Source organism: Stegostoma tigrinum, chromosome 6, assembly GCF_030684315.1.
Source record: "Stegostoma tigrinum isolate sSteTig4 chromosome 6, sSteTig4.hap1, whole genome shotgun sequence".
Taxonomy (NCBI): domain Eukaryota; kingdom Metazoa; phylum Chordata; class Chondrichthyes; order Orectolobiformes; family Stegostomatidae; genus Stegostoma; species Stegostoma tigrinum.
This window is the reverse complement of record NC_081359.1, coordinates 77,061,188-77,075,524: the sequence shown is the minus strand read 5'-3', so window position 1 is coordinate 77,075,524 and position 14,337 is coordinate 77,061,188. Positions and strand designations below refer to the sequence as shown.

The following is a 14,337-nucleotide window of genomic DNA, read 5'->3' as shown; positions in this document are numbered from 1 at the left end:
CTCTATAAATGCTCAATATTTAATAATTACTTTCAACCAAATTAAAATGTATACATGTGCCTTTGGATATGGAAGCAAATTATTACTTTTGCCTATTCACTGTTTACCTTGGAAATTGATAGTTCATGTAAAGGGTTTGAATTAGAATCAAAAGTCTAATTTGTCCTACGATGTTGTAGGATATGGATATGTACCATCCAGAAACAGACATGCCTGCAATGGCCAGAACTTCTAATCTGAACGAAGAACTTGGCCAGGTAGGAGACCTCTATAGCTTTTTTCTGAATTTTTCAATGTTGTGTTTCATTGAATAGACACTGACTACTTTTAATTCCTCGAGAATATTTTGCTTTCTGCCTTGAATTAATTTGCGTATTAAGATGTTTAAAATATTCACAATAAAACTTTGGCACCTCCATTGTTAAAGTTCCCTGCAGCAAACATTTTAGTGTTTATGGCTTTATGACCATTTCCATACGTATTTTAAGAATGTGCATTCTTTGAGTTTGAAATTTACAGCAAGTTCTGAGAAATCAGATTTCTTGTACTGTATATTTGTTATTTTGTGGAACTTTGATTGTTCTCTTCATGAATGGAAACTTATTAGGCTTGAGGAAGTTCCTTGCATGGTAAGGATGTATCATTCTATTGACTCTGTTCTGCAAGTTCGACTCCTCACTCTGCCAATTAGTGCCCATTCCTTCAGCCTTTCAGGTCTTAAAATATGGAATTCCCAGCATAAAACTGTCTGCTTCTTCACCTAACTTTGCTTCTTTTAACCACCCCTCCTTAAGTGTCCATCTCTTGTGCCGTTGCCAAGAGTGTTTTTCTCTCAAATGTGTTAAGTAAGTGTAAGTTCATTCCCTTATTTTTAAGGTTTGTTGCTTTTAGCTTTGAATATCTTTGATGTCAGAGCAAACATGCTGTCCAATCCTGATGACAGACATGGTACTATTAAGAGTACTTTGAGCTGCAGTAAATTAGCTGTCAAGAAACACAAGTCTGATTATTTCAGGCATGTCACTAAAATGACACCTTAATCTGCAAACTACATGCATTTACACATTTATATCCATTGTCCAGCTATCAAAATGCTTTTACCTTTTACTTCTTTAAACAAAAAATGTTTGCATTTTGCTTTGGTTTTCCTGTTTTTAATTTGAAACAATGTAGACATTAACTAAAACTTTTACCATTTTTAAATGTATGTAAAACAAGAGTTCTAAATTACACAGTGAAGGACCACTTCAGTTGTTGATCTAATCACAGCTGTGTATCCTAAACTCAATTTGAGTATGATCTTGCAGAATGAATGCTTTCTATCCTCTGAGAAATTTTGCAGCAGCATTACTTCACTCGACTGTAACAACTAAATTATGAATGGCTTTTAACAGACATCTTTTAATATGTTGATTCAATTTAACAAACAAGGTGCATGCTAATACTTTTTAATTTCTATCTGTTACGAGGATGTGTATTGTAATCATGAATTGGAAGGCCGGAAACTAGAATTTTTTTTGTTGAAAAAGATGATGAATGAGGTGTGTCTGCTTCTTTTTAAGAGGCAAAGTGGTTTTGTAAGCTTAGAGATGTGTAAAAAAACGTGTCTGTATGTAATTGAAGATGTGTAGCCAGTTCTGAAATTGAAACATGTATCACTTGGCTGTGTGATTTGAAACCTTAGGCCTATTTTGATGTTTTGGCAACTAGCTGGAATCAGCCAATTAATTGAAAGCAAACACTTAGCAATTGAAAGCCAATTGAATGTCAACCTGATGGTTTTGACAATCCCCCGGACCAATCCTATTGTCGGAAGGTTGATATGTCATCCAAGGTATATAGGAGAGATGTTTTGAAAATTGGTGTGACAGCAAACCGCCATCTGAGAAATAAGCAACTAGCTCTCACAAGAAATCGCTAAGCTATCTAAGAAAACACTGTGCATCCATAAAAGGTACCACAGCACTTCTTGCTAACCGCCCTTACAGAAGACTTCACAGACAAAACATCCCTGACAACTGGATCAGCGAAAGAAATGCATTTATGACTTCAGATCAGAAGAAGAAAGGCATGTGGATTTTGAGAAACTTAGTTTTAATATATTTTCTTATTACTTGGGTTTATACAAGTGGGATTTGTGTTTGTTGGAACAGCATACTGGTAGAATTTCAGTTTGGGAATAGTTAGTAGTTAAGGGAGAATTGTTCAGTTTGTTCATAATTCTGTTAATTTGTTCGTTGTTAGGGTTAAACAAATAAATCGTTACTTGTTACTTACAAAGTGAACATCAGGGGTTATTTTCTTGTAACCACTGTTTTTAACAGATTATAAAGACGAGGCAAGCTTCTCTGGGGGTTTAAGATTTAATTATTAGAATGGAACCTCTAATCTTGCCATAACAGATTGGGGGCTTGTGTTTTGGCTTAATTATCGGGGAGAGGAAGAATTTTGAACACCTCTCCGTAACACAATCATTCATCTGTAAACTTTGTTACAATTGAGGTTGGAGGAATGTACTGTAATTTTCTAGTTACAGCATATATTTAACAAGTGCCGATATGGCCAGTTGATGTCTTCTATATATTAGGTTCGCAATGAGAAGATTCATCAACAAGCCTTCTTAAATAACCAACAAAAGTACTGATTTATTACAAAGCAAAATTTTACTCAGCTGAAATACAGAGCTCGTTAACACACATTTTGAAAGCATGAAAATGCAAATAGTTATTCCTCTACATACCCCAATGTGCGTGTACTCACCACAGATAGAGAAAAAGTGAGAAGTGAAAAAAAGCTAATGTAAGACATTTTCAAAGAAGCATCTAGAGACTGTCCTGGCACATGTAGACAGGTATTATCAAACACAGGAATGAGTTACTGGGATCTTTGCGGATGCAATTCACTCTGGAATTGTTGAGAAGTACGCTTTTAGGTGCTTTTCAGGAGAACATCTTGGTCAGGATTTCAGTTCTCTGTGAACTCTCAATAATGGTTTCTCAGAAAGGCATAGGCTGAGCTAGATAGCTGCTGTTTCTCAACAGACTGTTGAGATTTCAGTTGGTCTCAATCTCCAATCAAAGCAATTCCTGATGGTTGTTATGAGGTCTTAAGAAATTAGTCTCAGTCATGACTTTAAAGAAATTTCTTCAAAAAAATGTCACACTGACCTTTACATGATCTGCTTTCCAAAAGAAAAAGTTCTGGTACTGTGCATCACTAACCACAATCCTTCCACATAAAAGAAAAACATTAATAATGATTTGGCTTCATAACAACCTTGCCAATGTATGTTAGAAACCTTCCAACAATATTAAGTAATTGATTGGGTGTAACTGTATTAACTTATCAAGTCTAAAGATATGCATGTTAGGTGGATTGGCCATGCTAATTTTCCCGTAGTGTTCAGGGATGTGCAGGTTACGTGGATTAGCTGTGGGAAGTGCAGTGTCACTGGGATAGAGTAGGTGGCTGGGTCTGAATGCTTTGGGTGGATGTGGACTTAATGGGCCAAATGGCCTGCTTCCACACTGTAGGAATTCTATGATTCTATACTGTCCTCATCTGACATGCTCACTTCTACTTTGGTTTACTGGATAGTCGTCAGCAGTGGCAGCGAGGTGCCTGTATTCTTTATCGATTCCACTCTGTCTCTGCCTAAATTGCTGTCAAGCTAGCAATTGTAAAGTAATTGTAATACCACTACTGTTAGATGGCCTGATAACCAGCTGAATCGTCACCACTCAGATGGGCCACAACACCTTTTGATATCGGTGGCAAAATTCCTAATCGGAAGAAGCTAGATTTTATTTTTCTTGAACCTGGAAAATTGACATATGCTGACTATAACTTCTTAGAGTTCAGGATGTAGCCATTATAATAAAAAAGGTGTTATGGAAACTTATTAAATACTGAGCATGGAAATGAGAATGAGACTAAACAGGAATTAAAGCTCAAAGTGTAGACTTCAGCTGTAATCTGGTGCTTTAATGAGTGTGTAATTTCTATGAGGCACTTTATTATCTTTTCTGGTTGCCATTTGTACAAAGGCTGTGTTCTAACTGTGCAAGTTACTGTGTGAGCTAATAAACTACTTCAGCCAGTTTATGTCAAATAAGACTGAAGGGCAGGCATTTTACTTTACCTTCAGCCCTGGACAGCCCCAACTGCAAGAGAGAATATGTGCATAGGCATTTCTTTGTGTGAACAAAAGTGCTCTGTAGTCTGTCATTTCAAACACAGGTTTCTGAAAGATTTGAGTTTTATTTTTGCTCTTCCTTTTCAGGTCAAGTACATATTTTCAGACAAAACTGGTACCTTAACCTGTAACATTATGCAGTTCAAAAAATGTTCCATTGCTGGCATTACTTATGGGTAAGGACATAAATCACTACTGTATATATTTCCTTTCTTTTAGATTTTTGTTTATTTTAAGAGTATCTACATAACCAGGGACTTCCATTCCATAATGAAAGATCAAAATTATATGAAGCGCTCATGTAATTCACCAGTTTGCAGCCAAAGAAAGCAGTAGCTTTTATCAGCCATCAAATGAACTCAACGCATGGGTTTTTTTTTTCATATTTCGTCCAATTTTTCCTCCATTGTTGTGTGCTGTATCCTTCCCTGTTGCCATTATCCATGTTACTTGTTATCGTTACTGTCATTGAGAGAAAAATACATCCCCCTCTCAAAACTCCAAAATTAAACTTACCATGAATCCAAATTCATGGACAAATCAGGACACCTGAAATTAATTACTTCCTGGTTTCAGCAGGATGTGGTGGAGATATATAAGCCAGATTTAATTTTAGAAAATGGGCTGTAAAAAATGTAAAAACAGGACATTTTCTATTCAGTTGGTGGTACGGCACCTAAGAATTGGTGAAAATAATACGCGTTTTGCTGAAGCATTTCTCTTGCACTTTTGTTTCTATGTTGATATTTCTTGCAAAGAACTTTTTTTATTGTATTGTATCCGGAGGATGACTGTCAGCTACTTTTATTAGGTGGAAGCAGGTACTTTGTCTGCACGTGTTCTTTGTCTCCAAGGAAACAGAACCTAGTGTATTAATTTATTTAACTTCCAGTACGCACAAGTGTGTCACACTCAACTAGCCTCGCAATCTGAAATTGACTGCCCAATCTGAAGCAGATTACTTTGTAACTGTATGGTTTCTCAAAGCTTTGGGCGACCAATTAAGCTAGCTGACCATAACATCAGAAGTAGGCCACTTAGGCTGAGTCTGCTCCACATTTAATGAGATTGTGGCTGGTCTGATCATACTTAACTCCGCTTTCCTCCCTTTTTCCAATAATCCTTGATTTCTTTACTGTTTCAAAATCTGTCAATCTCAGCCTTGAATGTACTGGACAAACCAGCTTTGACAGCCCCATATGAGAGAAGAGTCTGAGGGAAGAAACTCCTCATCTTGATCTTAAACGTGCAGCTCTTTATCCTGAGTTTATGTCATCTAGACCTGGACTCTTCCACAATGGTATATATCCATTCCGTATGTACCGTGTCAAATACCGTAAGAGTCTGTATATTTCAACAAGATTGCCTCTGATGCTTCTAAATTCTGTAAAGTACAGGCCCAACCTATTCAATCTCTCCTCCATAAGACAGCCCTTCCAGGCCTGATATCAGCATAATTAAGCTTTTCTGGTCTGTCTCTGACTCCAGTACATCTTTCCTTAGATAAGAGGCCCAAATCTGTTCATAGTTTTGAACTATGGTCTACTTTTAAACTTTGTTGCATTTTAAAAAAAAGAGACCAACATTCTAGATGCCTTTAAACAAAAACAGAAATTGCTGGAAAATCTTAGCAGACCTGGTAACACCAGTAGAGAGAAATCAGAGTTAACATTTTCAGCCCAGTGACTTTTCTTCAGAACATTTTATTTGCTTTCCCTATTATCCATTAAACCTTTTGTGATTCATGCATGAGGACTCCTTTCTGTAGCTTCCTGCAGTCTGTCTTCTTTTAAATAATGTAGAGCTCCTCTATTCTTCCTGCTGATGTGCATACCTCACATTGTCCCACATTATCTTCCATCTGCCAAGATTTTGCTCATCCTTAACATGTCCGTATCCTATTGCACACTGTCATCCTCAACACTTTCTTTCTTTTGGGTATATTTTTGTGTCATCTGTAAACTTATTAGCTAGCTATTGGCTATAAAAAAATTACATTTATAACCAGTTTAAAAATTACATGTAGGTTCACAGTGTGATGCACTTGAGCGTACTGAAAACAACATGTATTAAAATACTGGGTCCTATTGTTCGCAGACAGAAAGAACTCTGCATAGACTGCACCTATTTCAATGCAACAAAACAGTAGGCATCTAATCTCCGGTTCTTTTCTCAGAGCAATGTCTTGACTGATCTGACTCACCCTGGGTTGGAAGTGTAAATAAAAGTGACAGTTTACCATCTGTTACCACCTAACTGGTGCTTTCACTGTTGCAACACCTCTACCAGACAGAGTCCTTGCCAAACGATCAAAGTTCTGCTCTCAAACAGTACAAGACTTGTTTTCCCTTTACATTGATAAATTCATGCAAATTGTCCTGATGAGTGCAAGATAAAAAGCTTTCACAAAATGTCTCATTCAGCAATATTCAAGTATATTATCTGTTGAAGCAGGAGTAGTAAATAATGAGCCAAAACAGAAGTTGTGGGAAAAGTGCAGCAGCTCTGGCAACATCTGTGAAGGAAAATTCAGAGTTAATGTTTCGGGTCTGGTGACCCCTTCTGGAGTAAATAATGATCTTGCCATAGAGATTTGATATCTTCACACAGGGGTATCTCATGAGGAGGGTAGTTTTCAGGTTGAATCACTTGTTGACAGCTTCTGTTGATAATGTGTCATTTGCCCTTTTTTTAATAAAAGAGTGGAAGATACAGATTCGTTTTAAGATAAAACGCAGAAAACACGGCTTGTTTTGTCCCTTGTGGCTATGTTATTTGCATTTTATGGAGTTGGTGCTTTGTATGTACAATAAAATTCTCATTTCTTTCTTGTAGTCATTATCCAGATTCTGATACTGAACGCTCTTCTGATGATTTGGGGTGAGTGAACTTTATAAATATTTTGCCAAGTTTCATTTGGGGTCTACAGTATATATTACTTAATACATTTGGATAAGGAAGTTTTGTTTTAAGTGCTGCAAATCAAGTTTTGCATTAAAGAACTGCATCTTTGTAAAATATCTGTGATTAACTAGCAGAGGCTGGGCACATCAATAAATGATCATAATTGTATTTGATATGCAAGGATGAAAAATGAGCTCTGAAAAACCACGAGCGTAGATACATTTTATTAATCCTCAATTCACATAGTGGACAGAAATTATTTGTGTATCCCTTCTATTGATTACAGTGATACCAATTGAATTGGATCAATGTTTTATGTTTGGAAAAATCAACAGTATTTACTGCCTTGAATGGTCAAACTGGGTACCCAGTATTATTCTGGAATCGTAACACTCATGTAGATCAAATATCTTGTCTGATTTGGCTCTGCATATTTTTACTAACCCAGCCTGTGCTGTTCTTCGGGGTAGAGAATTCCAAAAATTAGCTACCCGCAATGACTCTTGTGTGGGCAATCCATTATTGTTCCTTTTCATTCCTATGTTCCTCTGCAATTGAGAAAAATCCTTTCAGTCCTGCTGAAACTTTTAATAACCTAAGCAGACCAGAACTGTACATAGTACTTTCAGTCTGGTCTCACCAGTATTTTATACAGTGCTAGCAAGACTTCCTTACTTTCATACTCTATCCCCCTTGGAATAAAATTTAGTATTCCATTTGCCTTCTCAATTATCTGCATGCAAACTTCATCTGATCCATATGTAAGGACATCCAGATGCCTGTGAACTGCAGTTTTCGGCAGCCACTCCATTTAAATAATATTTTGCTTTTTTATTCTTCTTGTCAATTTCGACAACCTCATTTTCCGATGTTATACTCCATCTATAGATGTTTTTTGTCCACTCACTTAACCTATTGACAAGACTTTTCAGTTTCTTTGTGTTCTTCTTATAATTAGTTTCAAATCTATCTTTTTTATCATGAGCAAATTTAACTTTTGTACAGATTGTAAATGGTTGAGTACTGATCTCTGTGGTGTTCTACTAACTACAATTTTCAAAATTGAAACTGACCTGTTTATTCCCACTCCTTTTTTTGTTAGTGAGCAAATTCCCTGCCCATGCTAATATGTTACTCCCTAATAGCATGAGTTTTTAATGTGCAAGAGCTTTTTATCTGGCATCTTAATTAATGCAATTTGGAGATCAATGCACTATATCTACCAGGTCCCCTTACCTAGCCGACTTGTTACATTGTCAAAGAAATCTAGCATGATCAGCAAACAACATTTTCCCCTAATAACACCATTTTGACTCTGCCTGACATGAATTATAATTCCCTAAAATCCTGTTGCCACTCCTTTAATAAATTCCCAAATTGCCCCCTTGACAGGTTGGACTAAATACCATATAATTTCCTGCTTATTGTTTCTCTCTTTTCTCGAATAGGGATGTTACATTTCCAGTTTTCCAATCTGATTGGAACTATTTCAGAAGGATTTTGGAAAATTAAGAGCATGCCATGTATCTCTGCAGCTAGTTCTTTGAAGATTTTGGGATACAAGGCATCAGGCACAAGGGACCTCTCAACCTCTAGTCCCAAAAGTTTACGTAACACTTTTTCCTTTATGATTGTTTCAGTTCCTCCCCAGCTATATACTCTCGCTGCGATTATTTTGATATCTTCTATTCTGAAAACGTACACACATTACTTGATCAGAATTTATCACTTTCTCGAGTCCTCATTTATCAATTCTTCTGTCTCATTCTCTCGGGGACCAACTTGTTTTAGCTTCTTTCTTTTTGGCGACTTGTTGGTGTTCTTACTGTCTGTTTTTATTTTTCTTCCTCGTCTTTTCTCAACATCATTTCTGTTTAGTAATTCTTTCTTTGCTTCTAGAATTTTCCCAACGATTGGCATCACCACTCATCTTCATGATGTTCTATGCTTTTTCTTTCAATCTGGTACCGTCTTTAGTTTAGCTTTCTTAAAACAATTATTCTTTCATGAAATATGAGCATCACTGGCTGTGCTAGCATTTATTGCCCATCCAGAGAAAGTGTTGATGAGCTGCCTTCATGAATTGCTGCAGTCCATTTAATGTAGGCAGACCCACAGTGCTGTTAGGGAGAGAATTCCAGGACTTTGACTGTGCAGCACTGAAGGCACGGTGCTTTATTTCCAAATTGTGATGGTGAGTGGCTTGAAAGGAACTTAGAGATCATGTTCCTGCATAGCAGCTGCCCTTGTACTTCTAAATGATAGTGGTCATGAGTTGGGAAGGTGCAGTCTAAGGAGCCTTGATGAATTTCTGCAGTGCATCACACAGATAATACAGACCGATGCCACTTAGCAATGGTAGTGAAGTGAATGATTGTGGATGTGGTGCCAGTCAAACAGGCTGCATGTCCTGGATGGTGACAAGCTTTCTGAATGTAATTGGAGCTGCACTAATCCAAGCAAATGGAGAGTATTCCGTCACACTTCAGACTTGTGCCTTGTAGATGACAGGCTTTGAGGAAGCAGGAGCTGAATTATTTGGTGCAGGATTCTTAGCCTCTGATCTGCTTTTTATTGGCACATTTTTCATGTGGCTGGACCAGTTCAGTGTCTGGTCAATGGTAACCTCCTGGATATTGATACCATTGAATGTCAAGGGACGATGATTAGATTCTCTCTTGTGAGTGGTGATCATTGTCTGGCATGGATGTTAATGTCTGGATATTGCAGTTTTTGGACATGGATTGCTTCACTATCTATGGTGTCACGAATGGTGCTGTATATTGTGCAGTAATCAGAGAACTTCCCCGTTTCTGACATTACGATGGAGGAAGGTCATCGAATGAAGCAACTGAAAATGCTTAGACAAAGGACAGTACCTTGAGGATAATAAGGTTATGCTTTGAGTGGCTTTGGTGGAACCCAAACTGATCCTAAGTGAGTGGGTTATTGCTAATCAAGTGTTGCTTCATAGCGCTGTTGATGACACCTTGCATCACTTTGCTGATCATCAAGGGCAGACTGATGGGGCAGTAATTGCTCGAATTGGATTCATCCTACTTTTCATATACAGGACATATACAGAGATGGATAGAGCTCTTAAAGATAGTGGAATCAAGGGTTATGGGGATAAGGCAGGAACAGGATACTGATTGTAGATGATCAGCCACGATCATAATGAATGGTGGTGCTGGCTCGAAGGGCCGAATGGCCTACTCCAGCACCTATTGTCTATGACTTCGCTACATACCTGGATAATTTCCCATACTGTGGGGTAAGTGTCATTGTTTTAGATTTACTGGCAAAGCTTAGCTCAGGGGTTGGCATATTCTGGAGCACAAAATGTCAGTACTATTGCTGGAATGTTGTCAAGCCCCATAGCCTATGAAGTATTCAGTATCTCCAACCATTTCTTGATATCACATGGAGGGTGTGATTTGGCCAAAAATTGGCATCTGTCATGCTGAGAACCTCCTGGAGGAGGCAAAAATGGATTAGCCACTTTGCAATTCAGGATGAAGATTTGGAATGTTTCAGCTTTATCTTTGGCTTTCTGTGGGGCTTCCCTATCGTACAAGATGGGGATGTCCGTGAAGCCTATTCCTCCATCACCAATTGGAGATGTGGTAGGACTGTAGAACTAAGATCTCATCCATTAGTTATGAAATGACTTCAATCCGTCTATCACTTGCTGCTTATGCTGTTTCATATGCAAGTTGTCTCATTTTGCAGCTTCAGCAGCTTAATATTTCTCTTTTCAGGCATACCTAATGCTATTCCTGGCATGCCATTCTTCACTGAACCAGGGTTGATCATCTGGTTTGTTAGTAAAGGTAAACTGGGTGGATATGTTAGTCCATGAGGTTGTTAAGTTATGTTGGAGTAAAATTCGACTGCTGATAGTCTACAACATTTCTTAGTTGCCCAGTCTGAAACTGATTGATCTAGTTTAACACATTGGTAGTGCCACACAACATAATAGAGTATTCTCAATGTGAAGACAGGGCTTTGTTGCTACAAGAACCATATCACCAGTCGCAGGCCCACTGTAGCAGCTTCATCCTTTTGGACTCGATCGTCTCAGTGCATAGTAGTGCTGCCATGATTCAAGTCCCCCACCTAGAGAATAGAGGGGCATACTGCCATTCTCAGTGCTTCCTCCAAATGGTGTTTAATATTGGAGGAGTACTGATTCATCGGTAGAAGGGGGTTGGTATGTAGTAGTCAGGTTTCCTTGCCCACCTTTGGCTTGATGCGAAGAGGTGCTATGGTGTGCAGAGTCAATTTGGAGGAGTTCTGCAGCAATACCACTGAAACTTCACCTCTGCTGATGAAACCGGGCATACATCGGGATGGTAATGGCCTGGGATATTGTGTTGAAGGTATAGCTCTGTGAATTAGAATTAGAGCAGTGGTATATGAGCACAGCAAAAAGTGGACAAAATTACTATTTTGTTGCCATCTTGAGTATAAATAAGAAAAAAGAAAAAAAAGGTGAGAAAAGCGGGGAGTCTACGCTGGGCATTACCTCGAGGCTGGGAGTCTATCGTGTCTGTCCCACTGAGCTTCTTTGCGACCGGCTTCGCTGACACTGCCCCCTCACCGACGCCTGGAGTTCCTGCTCCAGGTGTACCCCAGCCACAGTATGGCTATGTCAGGCTGTTGGTTGACTACTCTGTGAGACCGTTCATCCAATTTTTGCACTCGTCCCCAGATGTTAGCAAGGATGTGTTAGCACATCATTTTCAATGCCTTAATGGTTGTCTAGTTTCATTGCTTTCTTCCTTCCTAATAGTTGATGCTACTGAATGCCTGTTAGGCCATTTGAGAAGGCACTTAAGACTGGTCTGGAGCCACATGCCTGTCATCATTAATTCTTTTAATTCGAGATTTTTGTTGAAAGGTACATCTGACTGCAGGTTGTGTAAAGAATCTGACAGTGCAAAGGAAGACCGTTCAGCCTTATGTGCTGCGCCAGCTCTTCAGAAGAGCTTTTTAACGTGTGCAACTTGCCTGCTCTTGCCCCATCACCCTGTGAATATTTCCCTTTTTATTTCAAAAAATTAAGGCATTCTCAATCTCCCTTCCCCTTTCAAGGCACTCCTCAAAACTCTATATCATGTTTTGTCAACCAGTCAGCACTCACCTGTCATACAGTACACAAGTTATGTTCCCTTTTGCGTTGATGTTCTGGCATACTGTCCTGATGAGTACAAGATGGAAAGCTTTGACAAAATGTCTTTTCTCAGTGATATACAAGCTCTGTACTATTTATATTCCTTCCTCAAGCAATTATTTAATTGAAATTTTGAAGACTAGCAGCGAATCTGCTTCTGCAATCCCTTCAGGCAGTGCATTTCAGACCAAAACAGTACCTTGCGTTTAAATGAAAATTTTTCATCTTTATTCCCATTCTTCTGTCAAGCAGCTTTAATCTGCACCCTTCTGACAGTGGAAATATTTTGCCCTTTTTTTTTCTTTTGCATGTGAGCCAAAATAGGTGAGGACCGCAGGTTTCCTTCCTGCCGGGCACTTATGGGCCAGATCGATTTTAATTGCAACCAAAGTTGTCATTATTATCATCATTGGCCAGCTTTAAGTTCAATGTTTATTAAGAATTATTATCTGCTCTCCCTGATGCCATGCCTTGGGGAGCCTCAGGTATCCGTGTTGGGACTGCAATTATTTACAATTTACATCGATGATTTGGAGTTGGGGACTAAGTGTGGTGTGTCAAAGTTTGCAGATGACACTAAGGTGAGTGGTAGAGCAAAGTGTGCAGAAGACACAAAGTCTGCAGAGGGATGTAGATAATCTAAGTGAGTGGGCAAAGGTCTGGCAGATGGAGTACAATGTTGATAAGTGTGAGGTCATCCATTTTGGTAGGAATAACAGCAAAATGGACTATGTTTTAAATGGTGAGAAATTGCAGCATGCTGCTGTGCAGAGCGACTTGGGTGTCCTTGTGCATGAATCCTAAAAGTAGGTTTGCAGGTGCAGCAGGAAATTAAAAAGGCAAATGGAATTTTGTCTGCCATTGCTAGAGGGATGGAGTTTAAAAACAGGGAGAATATGCTGCAGCTGTATTGGGTCCTGCTGAGGCCACACCTGCAGTACTGTGTGCAGTTTTGGTCTCCTTACTTGAAAAGGGATATTCTAGCACTGGAGGGGGTGCAGATGAGATTCACTCAGCTGATTCCAGAGTTGAGAGGGTTGGTTTAGGTGGAGAGACTGAGCATACGGGGTTATACTGATTGCAATTCAGAAGAATGAGGGGAGATCTTACATAAACATAAGATTATGAAAGGAAAAGATGAGGTGGAGGCCGGTAGGTTGTTTCTATTAGCAGGTGAAACTAGGACTAGGGGGGCCTAGCCTCAAAATAAAGGGAAGATGAAGGATTGAGGTCAGGAGGAACTTGTTCACCCAAAGGGTTGTGATTCTGTGGAATTCCCTGCCCAGTGAAGTGGTTGAAGCTACCTTGTTGAATGTGTTTAAAGCAAGGCTAGATACATTTTTGAACAGTGAAGGAATTAAGGGTTATGGTGAGTGGGCAGGTAAGCAGAGCTGAGTCTCAAAAAGATCAGCCATGATCTTATTGAATGGCAAGGCTGGCTCGAGGAGCCAGATGGCCTACTGCTCCTAGTTCTTATGATCTTGTGTTCTTTTCCACTGGGTAGGGGAGGCCAAAACTGGAGGGCATAGGTTTACGGTGTGACGGGAAAGATTTAAAAAGGCCCTAAGGGGCAACATGTTCTCGCAATAGGTGGTGCATGTATAGAATGAGCTGTCAGAGGAAGTGGTGGAGGCTGTTACAATTATAACATTTGAAAGGATTCTGGATGGGTATATGAAGAGGAAGGGTTCAAAAGGATATAGGCCAAATGTTGGCAAATGGGACTAGATTTATCTAGGATATCTGATCGATTTGGATGAGTTGGACCAGCCTGTTTCCATGCTGTACGTCTCTATGACTCTGTGGGAGCTACTGTTGAAATTCATTTGAGGAATGTTTGAATGTAGTAGGTTAGAGCAGCATTTATTGCCCACTTTTACTTCCCATGAGAAGGGAAACTGCTGCAACTGCTGCAGTCTGTCTCCTGAAGGTACACCCACAATGTAATAGGGAGGAAGTTTCAGGCACATGTTTCTTTCATTACTAATGTCAAAACTGTCAGATGGAGGTCTTCAGATAATGAAGTGTGGAGCTGGATGAACACAGCAGGCCAAGCAGCATC

At 39.1% G+C, this 14,337-nt stretch overlaps 1 protein-coding gene across 4 annotated transcripts in view; it reads left to right on the top strand.

The window, feature by feature from the left end:
• atp8a2 (ATPase phospholipid transporting 8A2) overlaps positions 1-14,337 on the top strand; it is a 498,882-nt gene that overhangs the window by 174,889 nt on the left and 309,656 nt on the right. For all 4 annotated transcript variants that reach the window (XM_048533131.2, XM_048533132.2, XM_059646682.1 and 1 more), the window contains 3 exons: positions 180-257; positions 4,283-4,371; positions 7,031-7,075. In XM_048533131.2, the coding sequence (XP_048389088.1) occupies positions 180-257; positions 4,283-4,371; positions 7,031-7,075 (212 nt within the window). The remainder of the gene's footprint in view (positions 1-179; positions 258-4,282; positions 4,372-7,030; positions 7,076-14,337) is intronic.